The sequence below is a fragment of the Epinephelus fuscoguttatus genome, linkage group LG12, assembly GCF_011397635.1.
Source record: "Epinephelus fuscoguttatus linkage group LG12, E.fuscoguttatus.final_Chr_v1".
Classification (NCBI taxonomy): Eukaryota; Metazoa; Chordata; class Actinopteri; order Perciformes; family Serranidae; genus Epinephelus; species Epinephelus fuscoguttatus.
In genome coordinates this window covers 35,838,192-35,855,167 of record NC_064763.1, presented here as the reverse complement: position 1 = coordinate 35,855,167, position 16,976 = coordinate 35,838,192, and the positions used below count along the sequence as shown (strand labels likewise).

The window sequence follows — 16,976 nt, the reverse complement described above, 5'->3', positions numbered from 1 at the left end:
TAGGTTGGCACTACGAATTACAAAGTCATGGCAACAACAACAAAAGCAGAAAACAGAAGAAAATAAAGAGCGGTGAGGATAAACATGCAAGCTGCTAGACCTGTTCAAAAACATAGCACAGATTTTTTATTTGTGTTTTAGAAAACCATGCATTCATATGGTTCTTTGTGCTTTGGTTGTCTTACGCCTGCTAATGATCCTGATCTCTGGCTAGTTGCCAGACCGTGTAAAAGTGAACTTTCCCTGCTTTAATTACTTCTTGCTTTATATCCTCATAGTTAGCCCTCTCCACTTGTGGGCTGCAATCAGCACCTTTCCCCCTCTCTGACACTGCTAATTGCTGGTTTAACAGCTTTAACACTGTTCTGCCTGCAACAACTTCAAAGGTTGAATTTTAGAGCTTTCATGCAATGTCCCCTTGTTTTTTTTCCTCTTCGCAAGTTATAAAACAGCACCATTTTATTCCAAGATGAAAAAAAGAAAAAGAAAAGTGCAACCTCTTTTCTTTGCTCTCTAAAGACAAATTTCTGTTTTCTTGCCTTGCTGCAAAACATATTTACATGAGAAACTCTAAGTGATCAGTTCTATATTTGGTTGTGATAAACAGAGCCCCAAAAGAAGCACCTGACTCTAAAATTTCCCCCAACATGATGACACTATCACCTCGGATTGTAGTCATGAGACCTGAAGCTAAAACTCCCACTTGTAAGTGTTAGGGGTCATGCACGATGAGTGGAATTTTGAGGGCAAAAGATCAAATTATGCACTACATATCACACTCCCAAGTCTCACGCCTGCTGTCCTCAGATAAGAGAAATAAAACTGCCCAAACACACAGTGCAATAAAAAAAGGAACTGCTGAGTCAAGAGCCTTGCAGCCTCTCTGCAAGGATCTGAGCTACACTGTGACCTGCTATAAGCTGGAGGCTCGATTTCTTATAAATCACGTGGTTTGAGAGAAGGCACTACCATGCAGTTCTACCATCTGACCAGCGGGTGGTGATGCTGGCAGGGGACACTGAGGCATTTCTAAGAAACCTGCCTTGAGTTAGGAAATCCAGCTCTGGGTTTCTAACGTCCTCAGCCCCTCCCTTACTGGTTTAACTGCATGGAGTAATGTGGCACTGCCTCTTACAGTAGCAGCTTTGTAAAAAGCCTCTGTAACCACAGTATTTACAAAAAATAATCTGAAAGTGGCGTTGTGTTTTTCTTTGAAGAGTACTATTTCAGGGAACTGCACCAGCTAGCTTCCACCTGACGCATTGCCTGTTTTTTGAACGCCAAAAAGTGTCGAGGAGAGGGGCAGAGTGACGACAATTGTCTCCCTGTTAGGCAGAGTTGGATAAAATTATACTTGCAAATGATGATTTGTGTTTGTTTAAGACTCCTCAAAAGGCCAGAAGGGTGGGGTTTTACTCCATCACCTCAGTTTCGATCCATTTGATAAGTTGTAAATCACAGAAGTCACAGGAAATTACAAGGATGACATGCTAAACAAAACTGTGTGATACAGTCTTAAAGGGGGCATTTGAGGGCAGGGTGTTTAAAAAAGCCCCCTGACTTACTGGATAAATAAAGATTTTGATCTTGTCTTGGTGCTTGTCTTATCTTTTAGGTCAAGAAGACACATCACAACATGCTGAGAGACTGTTCTATGGAGCTAACTCTCGACAAGCCATATGAACTATGCCTTTTGCTAGCACAGGCCTTAAAATGTGACAGTAACTTTCTTGGTATTTACAATTTTCACTCAAAAATTTCCCATAAATACCAGAGAAAATCATTAAGACTGATAAGATGATATGCTTTATCAAGGGTAAGCCTCTTGCGGCAAAAAGAGGCAGGTTTGTCTTGATACTTCAAGGGGAATACCACCCGTTCTGATATCTTGTGCCCTCAGATGGTCAGCGGTTTTGGCACTTGTGCAACTCTGGCAAGAATCAGAGAGTGGGCTCTTGAATGTGTGTCCCTACTGGGGTGTAAACTCGTGGTGTGCTGACAGACACTACAGAACCACAACTTCATGCTCAAAGGGTTCAAAAAGTCATACAAAAGTACAAAGTATCAACTGTGCAATGACTGAACTGTCCCTATGCACACTAATAAAATTCATTTTTCAGTCATCTTAGTGTCACATACTTTTTGTCTCACAGCTGCAGGCAATAAAATATTCACAACTTGCTTTTCAAGACTTGAAACTTGACATCAGTCTGTGGCAGCCTGTTATCTATTCACCCTACCATTGTTAGATCTCATCTAGTATCTTATGATTACTGATAACAGAGGCATTTAACAGCAAAACAGGTTACATGGAAACAAGACAAAGGCATACTTATGGCACATGCAGTCATATGCCGTGACACACGCACATAAGCCTGCTGAAGAAAAAACTGTTCTGTATCTCTTAGTCATCTTTGTTGTTGATGTATTTTGCAGGTCTTTTTGTTTACGTGGGCGTCAATCTCAGTTTGTGATATTTTGTACCACTGATACATGTTTGTTCAGCACAAACTTTCCTGTAATGTCTCCTGGGTGGTTGGGTTCAAAGTGCCACTGCCCTAGTTTAGAAAATTAATTTCCTGTTATTACAGCAGGACTCTTATGAAATCTTTGTCATGTAAATGCGATGAAAAGTTTTATCTAACATTTGGACACATGCAAATGCCAAAGAAAATATGCGTGATCAGGTAAACAGGGAAGAATGTTTCAAGGTGAGTAAATAAACGAGGCAAACACCAGGTCAGAGAGTCATCAAGGCTGAAACCAAGATACTTCCTCTTTCACAGGCAGTTAACAGAAGGTAAGCACCAGAAAGGCGTGTGAAGTTTATGATGATTATTTTACAGACTCTGGCGCCATCTACTGGTTCTTCGTGGTAGTGTTTATCTGAAGCTGTAGCAATAGTGACATCTGGTGTTCAGTCATGAAATCTGATGTTTTAACACCAACCTCAGTTTAGCCTGCACAAAGGTTTAAAAAAAAAAAAAATCAACTTTAACAAATATCAGCATGCTAAACTATCAACTAATTTTGAATCTTAGTCATCTTGGCTTTTTGATACCTACGTGACATTTTCAGTGCAGGACTTTAACTTGACATGGAGCATCTTTATGTTGCACTATTCCTACTTTTACTTGAGTAAAAGGATCTGAAAGCTACATTTACCTAAATTTAGAATTCTGTTGGGCATTATATTTTGGATCATTAGTGGAAAAAGTACTCAGATCTGTTGTGCGAGTAAAACACTTGGTTTAAACTTTTACATTTACTGAGTAAAAAGTACATTTTGCTCTGAAATGTAGTTGAAAAGAGGCATGAAATAGCACAAAATGGAAAAGTACAAGTACCTTAAGGCTATTTTTTTTTACAACTGTTTTGGATACAAACAGAGTTTCAAAGTGTAAATGACAGCACTTAGTTCATTACAAACTACAGGGTACAAGAAAGTTTGAGTCACTCAAAAATATAACAAAAAGGTAACCAATAGCCTTAAAAAGGAAACTACGCCCATTTCCAAAATTCATACATGGGGTAAAATGGATTATATAGTGATGTAGTTTGGTTGTATGCATATCCTCCTGAGACCTGAACTTATGTTTGGTTCACATTTTTAATTTTTCCGAGCTATTCAGGATCAGAAGAACTTGATAAGCATAAAAAACTAAACACCGTCAACAACAATAAAGCCCAAATGTCCTTTAACGAGCTGATGATAATTTCCTTATGACTTCAAACAAGTACTTCCTAATTTGCTGTGTCTTAGCTTGTTACTGTTGCTAAAATTGGTCAAATTTGTTGCCATATCAAACTACAAATGCTATCAATCATAATTAAACAAGTTTCAACTGTCAAATTTGATCAGGTTTTGGACCTTGTCCACATTTGTGTCGGGGACTGGCTGCAGACTGACTCAGCAGAGATGGCTGCCATCTTGTTTTTACATGGATTGGTGTATTGTGCTCTTACTGCCACTAGATAGCAAAAAAAAGCAAGCATCTGTGAATGAGGACAACAGTTATAACTCCTGTTTGAGAACAAAGGGTCTCAGGAGGATATAGCTATGTAGATATGGGTGAATGCATGATGTAGTTTGTCATAAGATCCCTGTTGTTCTGACTTAGTATGCTGGTGTTTATAGTATTTGCTCTTATCTTGTTTCCGTAGAACCACCCACACACACACCCACACCCACACACTCCTCTCCACCTGTCCTCATCACCAGCTGCACATCTCAAGCCTACATTAAAGAAGACAAACCCGATACCAGAGTGTTGGTGTTCTGGCGAGCGTCATATATCCATCAGCCTAACACAAAGAAGTGAACTCTCATGTTATCTATGGTCTAAGACAGTCCAAAAATATTATCTCCCGAATCCAAACACTAGAGTGCTAAAACTTGTGATGTCATAGGGTATAAAGTCTGAAGCTGCTGACAATGAGAGCACATAAGGGGGTGTTGTGATCAAGGAAAATATACATTATTATGTTTTCCTTGGTTCTGAGTACATGGGAACATTTCCATTTTCAGAACTGAGAACAGTACAATAAAACAAAGCTCTGGTTTCTGGCTCTGAGGGAGATGCTCATGATCACAAAAAATGACTGAACTTCCCTCGACTATGGAAATATATTGGAATTCTTAATTTAATTGGTGTAACTTTTGAAATTTGTTCAGTAAAAACTGCACTTGCACCTCTGATTTAAACAAAACTAATCCATTAAAGATTTTTTATTAGTAGCAGTAGTATTATTTTATATTTTGATTTTTCATTTTTTAATAAATGTGAATGATTACTGAGCATTTAAGACATGCTTACATACATATATGTTGCCCATGCGTCAGGCGCATTTGGCGACCTCTGGTGGCTATTTATGATACAGCGCTTATATAGATTTTGACCAACCGCAGATGGCATTAACACAATGAGGACTGGCCTGGGATAGCCAGTTAAAAAGATTATACAGACAAATATTTGCCTGTCTGAGTATTTATAATTGAACAGTGATCATACATTTTGGCATTCAAATCGTAGTCACGCAAAACTGTAGATAAAATCCTTTGCAATTGCTATTTTATAAAAGGCGATATATGTGATCTGATCAAAATGTGTACACTAGCTTTAATAGTAAAATATACAAAAACGGAAACACAAAGAATCACTGAAGAAAAAGATGTAAAGTGAAATAGAAGAAAAAGAAAAGATCATCCAGCTGACATGGCTGCATTATTTTTTGAGCACTGTCACTTCCACTTCGTCATTTTGTCATTTTGTAATAGAGAAATAGGGAAAAAAAGCTCACGAAATGTAGATAAAAACTACCCTAAATCATGACTATATAACAAAGGAGTGCTGTACTTCCTTTCCAATCAAATCACATTACATGAGGCCATTTTGGTTTTTTAAACATCTATCTCTATCTCATTCTGGTGCAGCCAGGGCGCAGCTGTGGCTCCAATATAAAGCTTATAGTGAAGACAAAACTCACCTTGAATGATGCAGCCATGGAGGTGAAGCTCTGACAGAGAATCCATCTACAAATGTGGTAGACATATAACAAACCGAACAAAGAGGAGAGCGAGTGGCTGGTGTGCCAGTAGAGCCAATCTGCGTAGTTTCACTTTTATTTCAGTCGACCCTTGGGTGAAATCATCGCATCACATTACTCACTCTGACAGCTGCTGTGAGTCTGCAGAGCTGCTCACGTCAGGTTTCCGGCAACTCATTTTCTCACCGGAACTAATTTTATTTACAGAAATAATCTTTACTTATTTTCACCAAGAAAAACAACGCACAAAGATTTTTTAATTTTAAAGTCTTCCTGTTTGCTCTGAAGTGAAAGTGGAATGAGGCCAGAATTTCCACGGAAACAGATGACGTGTCTCTGTGGTGCTTCCCCTTCCCCATTCACAGCATCATGCTGTCTCGCTATCATGTACATACATTAGGGAGGAGAAAAACATTTTTATTCCCAGACATATACATATTTGAATAAATAGAAGATGAAATCATAATTGTGAAAACATCTTGCAGCAGGTTTACTGTTAAACTGCACATATGCTACATACCTGCTCACAGCTGATGATCTTATCCACCTAATTCTTTTAAAAAATATTATTATAATTAGCTTTACCTTGATTATCCTACTGGTGCTGAACTGAAAGCCAAACAAGAAAATATGGATATGTTTTGGGGGGGAAAACCACTATGGGGATAAATGGTTGCAAGTGTGGCTCTCCAGTGATAAGCGTGTGTGTCCACTGGAGCTGTAGTGATTATTAACCTCAACCCCATCAATTTTGTGTTCATAGCCTTGGATCTCTTACCTGGTTGAAGGAGGAAGACCACACACAGACATTGTCTTTTCATGTTCAGCAGCATAGTGCTGAATCAAAAGCTCAGTGTTTCGACATACGTCATCATCAGGGGCCAAACAAGAACACTGGTTGCAAATGCTTGTTATCCATTTCCCACCCCATAAGAAGGCATCCTATAGGATAATCAGAACATTGGTAATCTGTATCACCTGCATTGCCACCGTGTCTGCTTCACATTATGGCACCATCTTGTGGTTAAATTTGAATAAAATAAAATGGAAAATACATCAAAAATCAACAAATCCAAAATGATATTCTGATTTAATTTCAAACAGATTTTTTTTTTTTTATCAAAAATGAAGAGTTAATCTTAATTTGTAAGGAAACACCTCAAGTCAGCTCTTCATTAAGTCCATGTGGCGATTGTGTATTAATGTACCCACAATGCGTCAAATCAAGATTGCCGCCTTGTTTATTGCAATGCACTTTCTCAATGCCTTGGAAGAGTAGACTAAAATAGTGCGGCTGAGTTTTAAAAAGTGTTTTGGTACAGGAGAAGTTAGATCCTGTCTCCAAGGTGTGCTTTTGTGTCGTAAAATCCAACTTTTCTGACGTGATTCTGCAGTTAAACAAATGGAGATTCAACTTAAAAACAGTGCATTATATTTGACTTGGCATTAAATTAGGATCTGTTATAAAAGTTCATTAAGTCCATTAAAACAACTGAATTAGTGCAGTTTTCTGTGATCAAACACTTGACTTAATCAGCCTTTTGCTATAAAATAAAACAAAACTCAGCTTGAAGATGAGCATGCAACAAATACCAAGATCACATAAAGCTAGGAACAAATTAGTACTGAATAAAACAACACAAAACTACATTTTTTGGACATTATATTAATAATAACTTTATTTATAACTTTATATACACGTTTCATACAAGAAATGCAGCACAATGTGCTTTACAATAAGGCAGAGTGGACATGAAACAGACCAAAAAGGACATTTAGATACAATTTTATAAAAGAGAAAGTGAAAACAGAGCACATAGAAGGCATCATAGGTCAGTGTCAGCAAAACTATAAGTTATGAAATCATTAAATTGTAAAATCATGAAACAGTAAATCATAAAATCAAGTAAGATACAATATTTTAAAAGAACCGCAGCAGAGTGAGGTGTAAAAAGAAAGAGTTTCAGGCCTGTCTGAGAAAAGTCAGAGCTACTTAGAGCGAGGTAGATGTGTTTTAGCTTTCTTTTAAGAATATGTTTTGGGCTGGCTTCCTGAAAATACCTGTTGGGGTGTAACTGACAAAGGTCGCATCCCTGATTATCTTTTGGCTGTTGCTGGGGAGCTCCAATAAACCAGCAGCAGATGATCGCAGTGTTCTTGGAGGAAAATACTCAACAATGGAGTTAGCAGTGTAGCTTGGTTCTTGCACATTAAGGGCTTTGTATATAGGAAGGAGGACCATGAAATCAGTTTAAAAATTTTTTGGAAGCTAGTGCAGGGCAGCTAAAACTGGACTGATGTGCTCTGTTGTAATAATAACAATAATAATAATTAAAAAAAAAGTTTCTTTGGTCGTGAAAATTCGATCAATCTTTTTAAAATGGAGTGACAACGTGCTTCACAATAAATTAAAGTTGCAGTATAGGGCATTTCAAACAACAAAACATGAATCAGAATTTTACATAAAACAAAATATTTCTGTAAGCAAGCAGGTCAATGAAATGCTTTAGAAAATAAAATCCATAATCATAACTAACTACAGCTTTGTTTCTTTACTCTGATAATCAGCCGGGCTCTCTCCATTTTCAGCTTTGTTTTCTTTTCTCCGTCTTTTCCTGTTTGAACATTGAGAGGACGTTTAGTGACAGTGTAACAGCAGGCGCATAAAAATCATCGGTCAAAGGTTTACATGACACTACAAACAGCCTGCTGTGTTGCACATGTAAATGATTAAGCCCTTTTATGACGCTGATGCACTGTAACGTACAAAACTGTAAATAGTAACCAATTATTAATATTCGTCTACTCTGCTCACTGAAATGAAAAGCAAGCATCCACACTGAAATATTCATTTGGATTATCTGCATTTCACTATTTTCTTCCAGTGACAGTGATGTAAGAGCTTCTCCTGACCTGATAATGAAGTGACATAAAATGTAAAAAAACAAACAAACAAACAAACAAAACCACATTTCCTTCTGAATTGTGATCATGTAGTTTTGGAAGAGGACTTTGAACTTGTCACTGAAGCAACTTATTAACATTTAATTCTAAGTGCCTATAGCTGAAATCCAGACATTGCAGTGGCTACATCTGCACGACGAATACTGTCACCAGTAAACACACAGTAAATCCAGTGTGTAAACTCACCCGCATATCAGCTGCATTTGTGAGATGGTCTCCGGCAAAGCCTTTCCAAACGTTTCTGGCAGCAGGAAACACAAGACAGCACCACAAATAGCAAAGCCTCCCATCAGTATGTACGGGAGTGCCTTGTTGTATCGTCCTGCGAAAGATCAGCGAAAAAAAAGTGAGAAAGGCGAAGAAAACACAAATTACACAAACAGCCTCTGAGTTGCTTGTACACCTGTACTAGAGGTGCAATTTTGATTAAAAAATTGCCTACTGTACAACTGATGTTGACAGACATAAGAAACTTGTCTCATACTAAAGGCACAGACAAGAGACCAAGGGACTTCTCAATGAAGTTGGACTGCAACAAGATGCCACTGGTAGGAGGCCCCAGGGCAGACCCTGCACATTCTGGGGGGGGGATACATATCTTATCTGGCCTGGGAATGCCTTTGGGTCCCCCAGGAGGAGCTGGAAAGCATTGCTAAGGAGAGGGGCGTCTGGGGTGCTTTGCTTGGCCTGCTGCCCCCGCAACCCGGCCCCGGATAAGCAGATGAAAATGGATGGATGGATGGATTAATATGCCAGTTATTTTCATGGCATCCACAATTTCTCAGAGGCCTGTCTTTGTCTTCAATAAATCCAATCACCAGCAAAAATGTTGGCATTGCACATTTCTACAAACCACAGATACATCACTTTTGAACATTATTATGTTGAAGCTTTATGCTTCAACAACACTGTGGTTAACATGTGGTTATGTTTAGGCACAAAAACCACTTGGTTATGGTTAGGAAAAGATCATGTCTGGGATTTTGGTGGCACAATCACAGATGGAGAAGCTGTCAAAGTCTTGGTAAAAAAAACGACCGAGACGCATGGCACTATCTTGGCTAGAAATGTCTCGGCAAGAAACAATCAACTTGCGTGGCACTATTCTGGCTGCAAATGCAGCATTTCCACGGTAAAAAATAGCCCTTTTTGCTGCACTATCCCTGGTGGAAAACACTCACACTTGGTGGCTAAAAGGACGATGAAAACACAGAGGTGACTGGCTAAAAAACAGCTTGTTTTATTGTTGGTCTCTAACAGTGGTGTGCATTTTGGCAGGCGTCATCCACCATCCCTTTCTTCTCTCTATGACAAAGTCAGCTCATACGCTACGTTATTTTAGAAATGTTGATTACATGAATAAAAGATACAAGTGTAACATATTTGTGGTTTTCAGAGACGTACAATGCCAACATTTTTTTCTGGTGACTGTTTAAAACCTTCAGGTGTTCAATTTACCGTCAAAAATGACAAAGAAAAAGCAACTGGTTGTCACATTTGAGAAGCTGGAACCAGACAGTCTTTGGCATTTTTGCTTAAGATATGACTGAAACAGGGCTTTATTTGCTGTCACTCGACTAATCAACTACTGGACTAATAGTTGCAGCTCTCTACTGCAGAAATAATCAACATAATAAGAATTTTGTCTCAGAGAAATTGCCCTGGAACTGACTTAGAATAGAAAACTGATTACACTCCTTACCCAGATAAATGATAAAGGGGGAGACGATGGTTCCAATGCGAGCGGCCATGGAACAACACCCCATTGCTGTATTTCGGATAACAGTGGGGAAGAGCTCTGATGTGGTGGAGTACACCACACAAAATGCAGATGTTATGGCGAATTTCCCCAGTATCTCAAGGACCACAGGCACACTCGGTGAATCTAAGGGAACGAAAACAAACAAATTAAAAGTCAAAAGAATTACGTATATACAGTCCTTTGACAGAGCTTTGTTTTTACTTCCTCCATGTGAAAATTAGACATTTTATTTGGCAAATTATTTGATTTATGACCAAATACCTGCAAAACTAATGACATTCCCATCAGCCTCAGCTATAGTTTGGCCTAAAGTTCCAATGTCCCCCCTTACTCCTGCTAAATCAGTGACAGCTAGGGGCTGTCCCACTGTGAAACCTGCACAGTGTTTGAGGTCTCTGTCACTGACTCTAAGTCTGACACCCTCCAGACGTTGCTTAAAGGAAATGCTTAGTGTTGTGACATTACAGCGGCATTGAAAGTGGAATTGAAACATTGACAAAACATGAAATGAGTTGGCAGGATGACATTTTCCTTTAAATCTGATTGCCTATGTTGTTAACCAGCACTATGTATGTGTTAACTTTAAATATGTTAATTGAAAGAACAGCCTTACCCATAGGGATGAGATGGACACAGAGGATCATGAAGCCTCCAAGGAACAGTGTAGAAGATTGGCAGAAGTGCCTGGAGCAGTACTTGAGCAGTAACAAGGCAACAATGTAAGCCGGCACTTCTACCAGTGCAGACAAGAAGCAGTTTAGGTAAGGATCGCCGTGCAGGTTTGAAGTGTTGAGGATTAAAGCATAGTAGCTAATGGTGATGATGATCCTGCGGAGATATTCAACACAACAAATTGAATAAGCATAGGATGGGAGACACCGAAGACAAATAATTTTATATGCATCTGTAATAATAATCTTGCATGACCAACACTTGTAATTGTTGATTGTAATTTGGGCATGAGTTGTGTAAAGTGTGAGCACTATTGATTTTGGTGCTTAAAGGATTTATGCCATGAAGAAACTTCAGACGTACCACAGTAATGAACTCAGTAATATAAGAGAGAACATATTGCAGCTGCTCACGATAACTGAAATGTTGTATTTCTTGTCTTTCATAGCCAGTGAATCTTCGATCTGGGAAAAAAACAAGGAGAAACAGTTGCAGCAGCCAATTCTGAATCTATGTAAATTAATACGAGGGAGCAGGTCCTTATATGTATATATGGAGATCACCATGTTGTATTGCCATGTTTCTACAGAAGCTCAGAACGAACAAACCAAACACTGGCTCTAGACAGGGCCATTCCTATTTTTGTGCTGGCCACCATAGTTAGAGACCCATCTGTGACAAAAAATGTCGGAAATACACTGATTTGTGATGTGGAACTGCTAACATTAGTGTTTTTACCGGTTTAAATCACTGTTTCATTTGTTTTTCTTTTGATATTTCTGATTATTTAAACTTTGCAGTGTTAGTGGTGAAAGCAAACAAAGCTGTCCACTCATTATGAAATTCTCTACACACCCTGGCTGCGTATAAAAAAGCTCAGAGTCGTCTCCACTTCCTGAGGAGACTCAGGTCATTTGATGTTCATGGCCCTATGTTGAACGCCTTCTACCATTCGATTGTGGAGAGCGCCCTCTTTTTTGCAGTCTCATGCTGGGGCAGTGGGATGAAGGCTGCAGATGAGGACAGAATAAACAAGCTGCTGAAGAAGGCTGGGTCTGTGCTTGGGTCTAACTTAGACCCAGTGAGAGCGGTGGCTGAGAGGAGGATGCTTAAAAGACTTCCAGCCATCATGGGCGACCCCTCTCACCCACTCTATGACACTGTGGACAGTCAAAGGAGTGTGTTTAGCGACCGCTTTATCCTGCCTCGGTGTTCCACAGAGAGACACAGACGTTCCTTCTTACCCACAGCCATGACACTGTACAATACACACATGTGCTGGGCGCTGTGGTTCATGTTTATGCAGCAGTGCAAATTGCAAAAGGGCTGCATGAAGAGGAATATACACTGAATAAAAATAGAAACGCAACACTTTTGTTTTTGCTCCCGTTTTTCATGAGCTGAACTCAAAGATCTAAAACATGTTCTATACACACAAAAGACAATTTCTCACAAATATTGTTCACAAATCTGTCTAAATCTGTGTTAGTGAGCACTTCTCCTTTGCCGAAATAATCCATCCTACCTCACAGGTGTGGCATATCAAGATGCTGATTAGACAGCATGATTATTGCACAGGTGTGCCTTAGGCTGGCCACAATAAAAGGCCACTCTGAAATGTTCAGTTTCATCACACAGCACAATGCCACAGATGTCGCAAGTTTTGAGGGAGCGTGCAATTGGCATGCTGACTGCAGGAATGTCCACCATAGCTATTGCCCGTGAATTGAATGTTCATTTCTCTACCATAAGCCGTCTCCAAAGGCGTTTCAGACAATCTGCCAGTACATCCAACTGGCCTCACAACCGCAGACCACTTGTAACCACACCAGCCCAGGACCTCCACATCCAGCATGTTCACCTCCAAGATCGTCTGAGACCAGCCACCCGGACAGCTGCTGCAACAATTGGTTTGCATAACCAAAGAATTTCTGCACAAACTGTCAGAAACCGTCTCAGGGAAGCTCATCTGCGTGCTCGTCGTCCTCATCGGGGTCTTGACCTGACTGCAGTTCTTCGTCGTAACCGACTTGAGTGAGCAAATGCTCACATTCGATGGTGTCTGGCACCCCCCAGACCCCCCCAATAAAGCAAAACTGAACATTTTAGAGTGGCCTTTTATTGTGACCAGCCTAAGGCACACCAGACACACCAGCTCATGAAAAATGGGAGCAAAAACAAAAGTGTTGTGTTTATATTTTTGTTCAGTGTAGATACAAATAGAAACATGTTTCTTCATTGTTATCTGGACGGTGCAAATTCACACAGCAGCACAAATCTGCAGCCAAAGGGAGATGGTGTGGGTTTATATTTAACTTGTACAATGATGATATAAATAAATACATTTAAGATAAAGTCGTTTATATGACATTATTTTTGTTTTAATTATACTGTATCTCATGTCATTACTGACTAATACAGAGGCTATGACATCTTCTTTGAGTGAACCTCCCCCTAACATGCACCTCTCTTCCGTTGCACACCATGCACTCTGAGCTGAGGACCAAAGTATCTCACAGGAACACTGCTACAAATGACAAAAGCTTTGTTTTATTTTTAGACTACTCAACATAGTGCCTCTGAAGCAAGTGCACTGTACGTTTATCATATGTTATGAATAAAAGCAGCCTACCTCAGCTTCTGTAAAAATGGCCTTTGGAGCCTCTACGTTATTGATCTTGGCAGCGTCTCTCAGTATGGCCTCAGCCTCCTTCACCCTCCCCTGATAGAGCAGCCAGCGAGGGGACTCTGGCACTAACCTGAAGAGTTGAAACAGGGATACAACATTATCAGCACATGCATGCAGAGACACAAGACTAAGTGTGCTCAGTCAAAGCACCCTCTGTTCCATAACCATGACCTCAAAGGGCCTGGCCACAACAGCAACTGTAGCAACAAGCTGCTCAGCAAATGCAAACCATTCTGACAATGCATACCTGTAAGGGGAAACAATATGGAAGAAAGTATCATCAGCTGTGTGCACAAAGCCCCACAAAGCTGAGATTTTGTGATAGTGTTTTATCACAGTAAGTGGTGGTTTTACAAGATGATGATGATGTTTAACTGGTTGGTTTGGCGAATGCCCGTCTGGTCAGCCACCATCAATCATACAGGAACATGGGGTGTTAAACTCATCATGCAAGCAATGTAAAGGTAGCTGAAGCTGAAATGCAATGTATGAATATTCTTACCACCACATGGGGATGTAGATCAGGCCAGAGACAGCCATGGGAATCAGCAGCATCCGCCAATCACGGAGGAAGTAAGCCACAGCTGGCAATAACATGTAACCCAAAGCGGAGCCCATAAAAACCCCAAGGGAGCAGAAGACCACTCTGGCTTTGGTGCTTAGAATTTCTGAACCTGTAGCCATAACAGATTGAATGAGAACTTATCAATATAAAATTTTATCTTAGTTCTTAGTTATCTTGTGCGAACAAGAAAATAATTTGTTTCCAAAAGTTAATAACTTGTTCCCACAAGATTATAAACTACTTTTTCCACTTTGGGCCTCAGTAAGAGCCAGAATATTTGTGGGAACTGGATTTTTTTCCTGTTTTACCTGCCAGGTCAGATGAACCATTGTGACATACAGTACCTAACAAGCTGTATCAAATACTGCATGTTCAAAATCCTCAGTGGCAAACATACCCAGCACAAATGCAATGGTATAGTTGGAGTATCCCCCTCCACCCACGAAGAAGAAAATGAGGGTGAAGATCTCCCAGTTTGGGGAAAATATCTGTGCTGTGATCGCCACAGTCTGAAGAGCCATCATGAGAAAGAGTGATACCCTCCTTCCAAACCTGTGTAAGACATACAGTTTGTACTTGAGTAAGTTAAATTTTCCTACACTTCAAAATTAGACTGTTAAAATTTTCAGACAATGTTGCAAGCAGTACGGACCTGTCAGACATCTGGCCTGTGATAAACGCCCCCACTAGTACACCAACGTACTGAATAGAGGTGGCTAGTGGAGTTTTGTATGCATTCTCACATACCAAGTCCCACTGTGAAATCAATGCATTTTATCAGTCTTTTGTTGTAAAAAAAACAGTGGATCTCACTTTTGTGATAATGAAATGAAACCTATAAACACATTTTAGAGTGATAAAATTAGTACTAGTACTAGACCTAGCAGTTGCAGTAGTCACAAGAATAATACTATCAGTCTTATTAAGATGTAGCTGCGATGTTATCAGTAGTGTAGTGCTAGTAATAGTGGCAACAATAACACAGGTGACACTTTTGTGCCAGAAGTAGCAGCAGCATAATAAGCAGCTGTCATAGTAATCACATGGAGGGTACTATTACTCCCAGAAGTAGAAACAGCATGAGGATAAGTATGTATTCTAGTTTCTTTTCTATTTTAAAATGCTCTCCGACACAGTTTTACACTAAAATAGTGACACTAAATACTAAATATGCAAAACTAAAAACAAAGGTTGTAGTGAGTCTTTTTTTAGTTGATTACATTAACTGACTGAAAACTAGACATGAAAAGGAAGTTTATACCATTTCATTGTGGAAACCTTAAAACATGTTCAAAGGGAAGTTAACTGATGACTCATTGCTCACCTCTGTGACAATGGTTGACTGGTAGAGTTCTTTGCTGTATGTCCATCCGTCCCGACAACTCTCCAATGGAATCTCACTCACATTCACATCCACATTTGGGATGATTTTATTTTGAGAGTAGTTCCTGACGATTTCCAGGTTAAGCCTTGAGCAAGAGCTACGCTTTTCAATGCCATCTACTGTTTCCAGTGGGATGGTCACATTCCTCCACATCTCACTGATGTTGTAGTTCTCAGGGATAGAGCACTTGTGAGGAGGGGTATCACCTATGAATACTATATAGCTGCCAAAGAACCCATTTGGGAGGATGCTGATGGCCAGTACTAAAAAGATCCTTCGCTGAAAGGGTCCCCAAGATCCAAGAAAAGATGTGATGCTGTCATAGTCTCTGATTTTTTCGCTACCCATTGATATTTTTAAAAAGAAAAGAAGGAAAAAAGACAAGCAGACGCTACGTCAGTACTGACAGGCACGAGACAGAGTGTGTTCTACTGCTCTGTGACATGCATATAAGCTATAAAGCTGAGCTCAGGTCACCTGAGCTCAGACCTTTGAATCCGCCCACTCTACTGAGTTGACAGATTCTTCTGGCATCATGAACAGAAATAGTGGTTTCAAAAGGCAATCTATCCAAAAAGGGCTGCTGCATGGGGACTAATGATTAGTCAGTCAGTGGCATGGGTGGGACTAACGTTTTACTTTGATCTACTTTTAAAACCCCAGCAAAACTAGTGTGCTGGCATTGCAAAGCATCAATGTGGACTTGAAATGATGTTAGATTCAGATGAATACTTTGACTGCCAGTGACTGGAAAGGGGAACTCGAATTCTCCTTCCCCATGGAAATCAGTTAGAGTGGAGGCAATGTCAGACTGAAGATGGAAATATCAGGCAGGAGCTCAAGTTTTATATCAGCTTCACCCGAGCCAGGAAGTTACACAGTTACATAAAGCTCTATAAAAAAACGAAAAAAGTAGAACACTGTATCAGTGTAGGTTTGGTTTGGCATCAGCTGCAGGTGTAGAGAGGGTGCAGCGACTCAAAGGTCAACGCTTACATGTGCTTAAACGCCACAGTGAAGGTGAAGGAGGCCTCACCTGCCAGTTTGTGTCCACAACGTCCATCCAAGTCCTCCAGGTGGTCACAGGTGTCACAGTGGTGGTCCAGGCAGCAAAGGATGGACGGACTCCCTAGCAACCTGCTGCTGAAATCTCAGCTGGGGCAGACCGTGTGCCGTCTTGCTGACATCCAGGATAGGCAGACCCACCTACAACATCAGCAGATACAGGCCATCCACCTTCTGTCTCAGGCGCTGCTTGAAATGACAAGACGGCAGACTGGAGATGGGGCTCCTCTGATTGAGTGGCTGAATGCCTTTACATGTGGGCAAACTGTGCACACTGTCAGTTCAGGGGACAAAGCATAGCAACTTGAGGCTACGGTTATTTTCTGCC

General features: G+C 40.2%; 1 protein-coding gene across 1 annotated transcript; it reads right to left on the bottom strand.

The window, feature by feature from the left end:
* Positions 1-7,250: 7,250 nt before the first annotated feature.
* On the bottom strand, positions 7,251-16,088 carry LOC125898864 (solute carrier family 22 member 4-like). Its single transcript, XM_049592838.1, has 10 exons — positions 15,524-16,088; positions 14,852-14,955; positions 14,597-14,751; positions 14,137-14,308; positions 13,578-13,704; positions 11,309-11,409; positions 10,887-11,101; positions 10,214-10,396; positions 8,698-8,833; positions 7,251-8,162 (listed from the first exon to the last, which is right to left on the bottom strand). Exons 1-10 carry the CDS (start codon positions 15,929-15,931, stop codon positions 8,084-8,086), a joined length of 1,680 nt encoding a protein of 559 aa, XP_049448795.1. The 5' UTR covers positions 15,932-16,088; the 3' UTR covers positions 7,251-8,083.
* Between the last annotated feature and the right edge of the window lie 888 nt (positions 16,089-16,976).

Coding starts and splice junctions, on each gene's coding strand:
- LOC125898864 (XM_049592838.1), bottom strand. CDS start 15,931: ATGGGTAGCGAAAAAATCAGAGACTATGACAGCATCACATCTTTTCTT. Junction 13,705..14,136: donor ATCTACATCCCCATGTGGTG/GTAAGAATATTC, acceptor TCAACTCTTCAG/GTTAGTGCCAGAGTCCCCTC. Junction 11,102..11,308: donor TTACTGAGTTCATTACTGTG/GTACGTCTGAAG, acceptor ATATCTCCGCAG/GATCATCATCACCATTAGCT.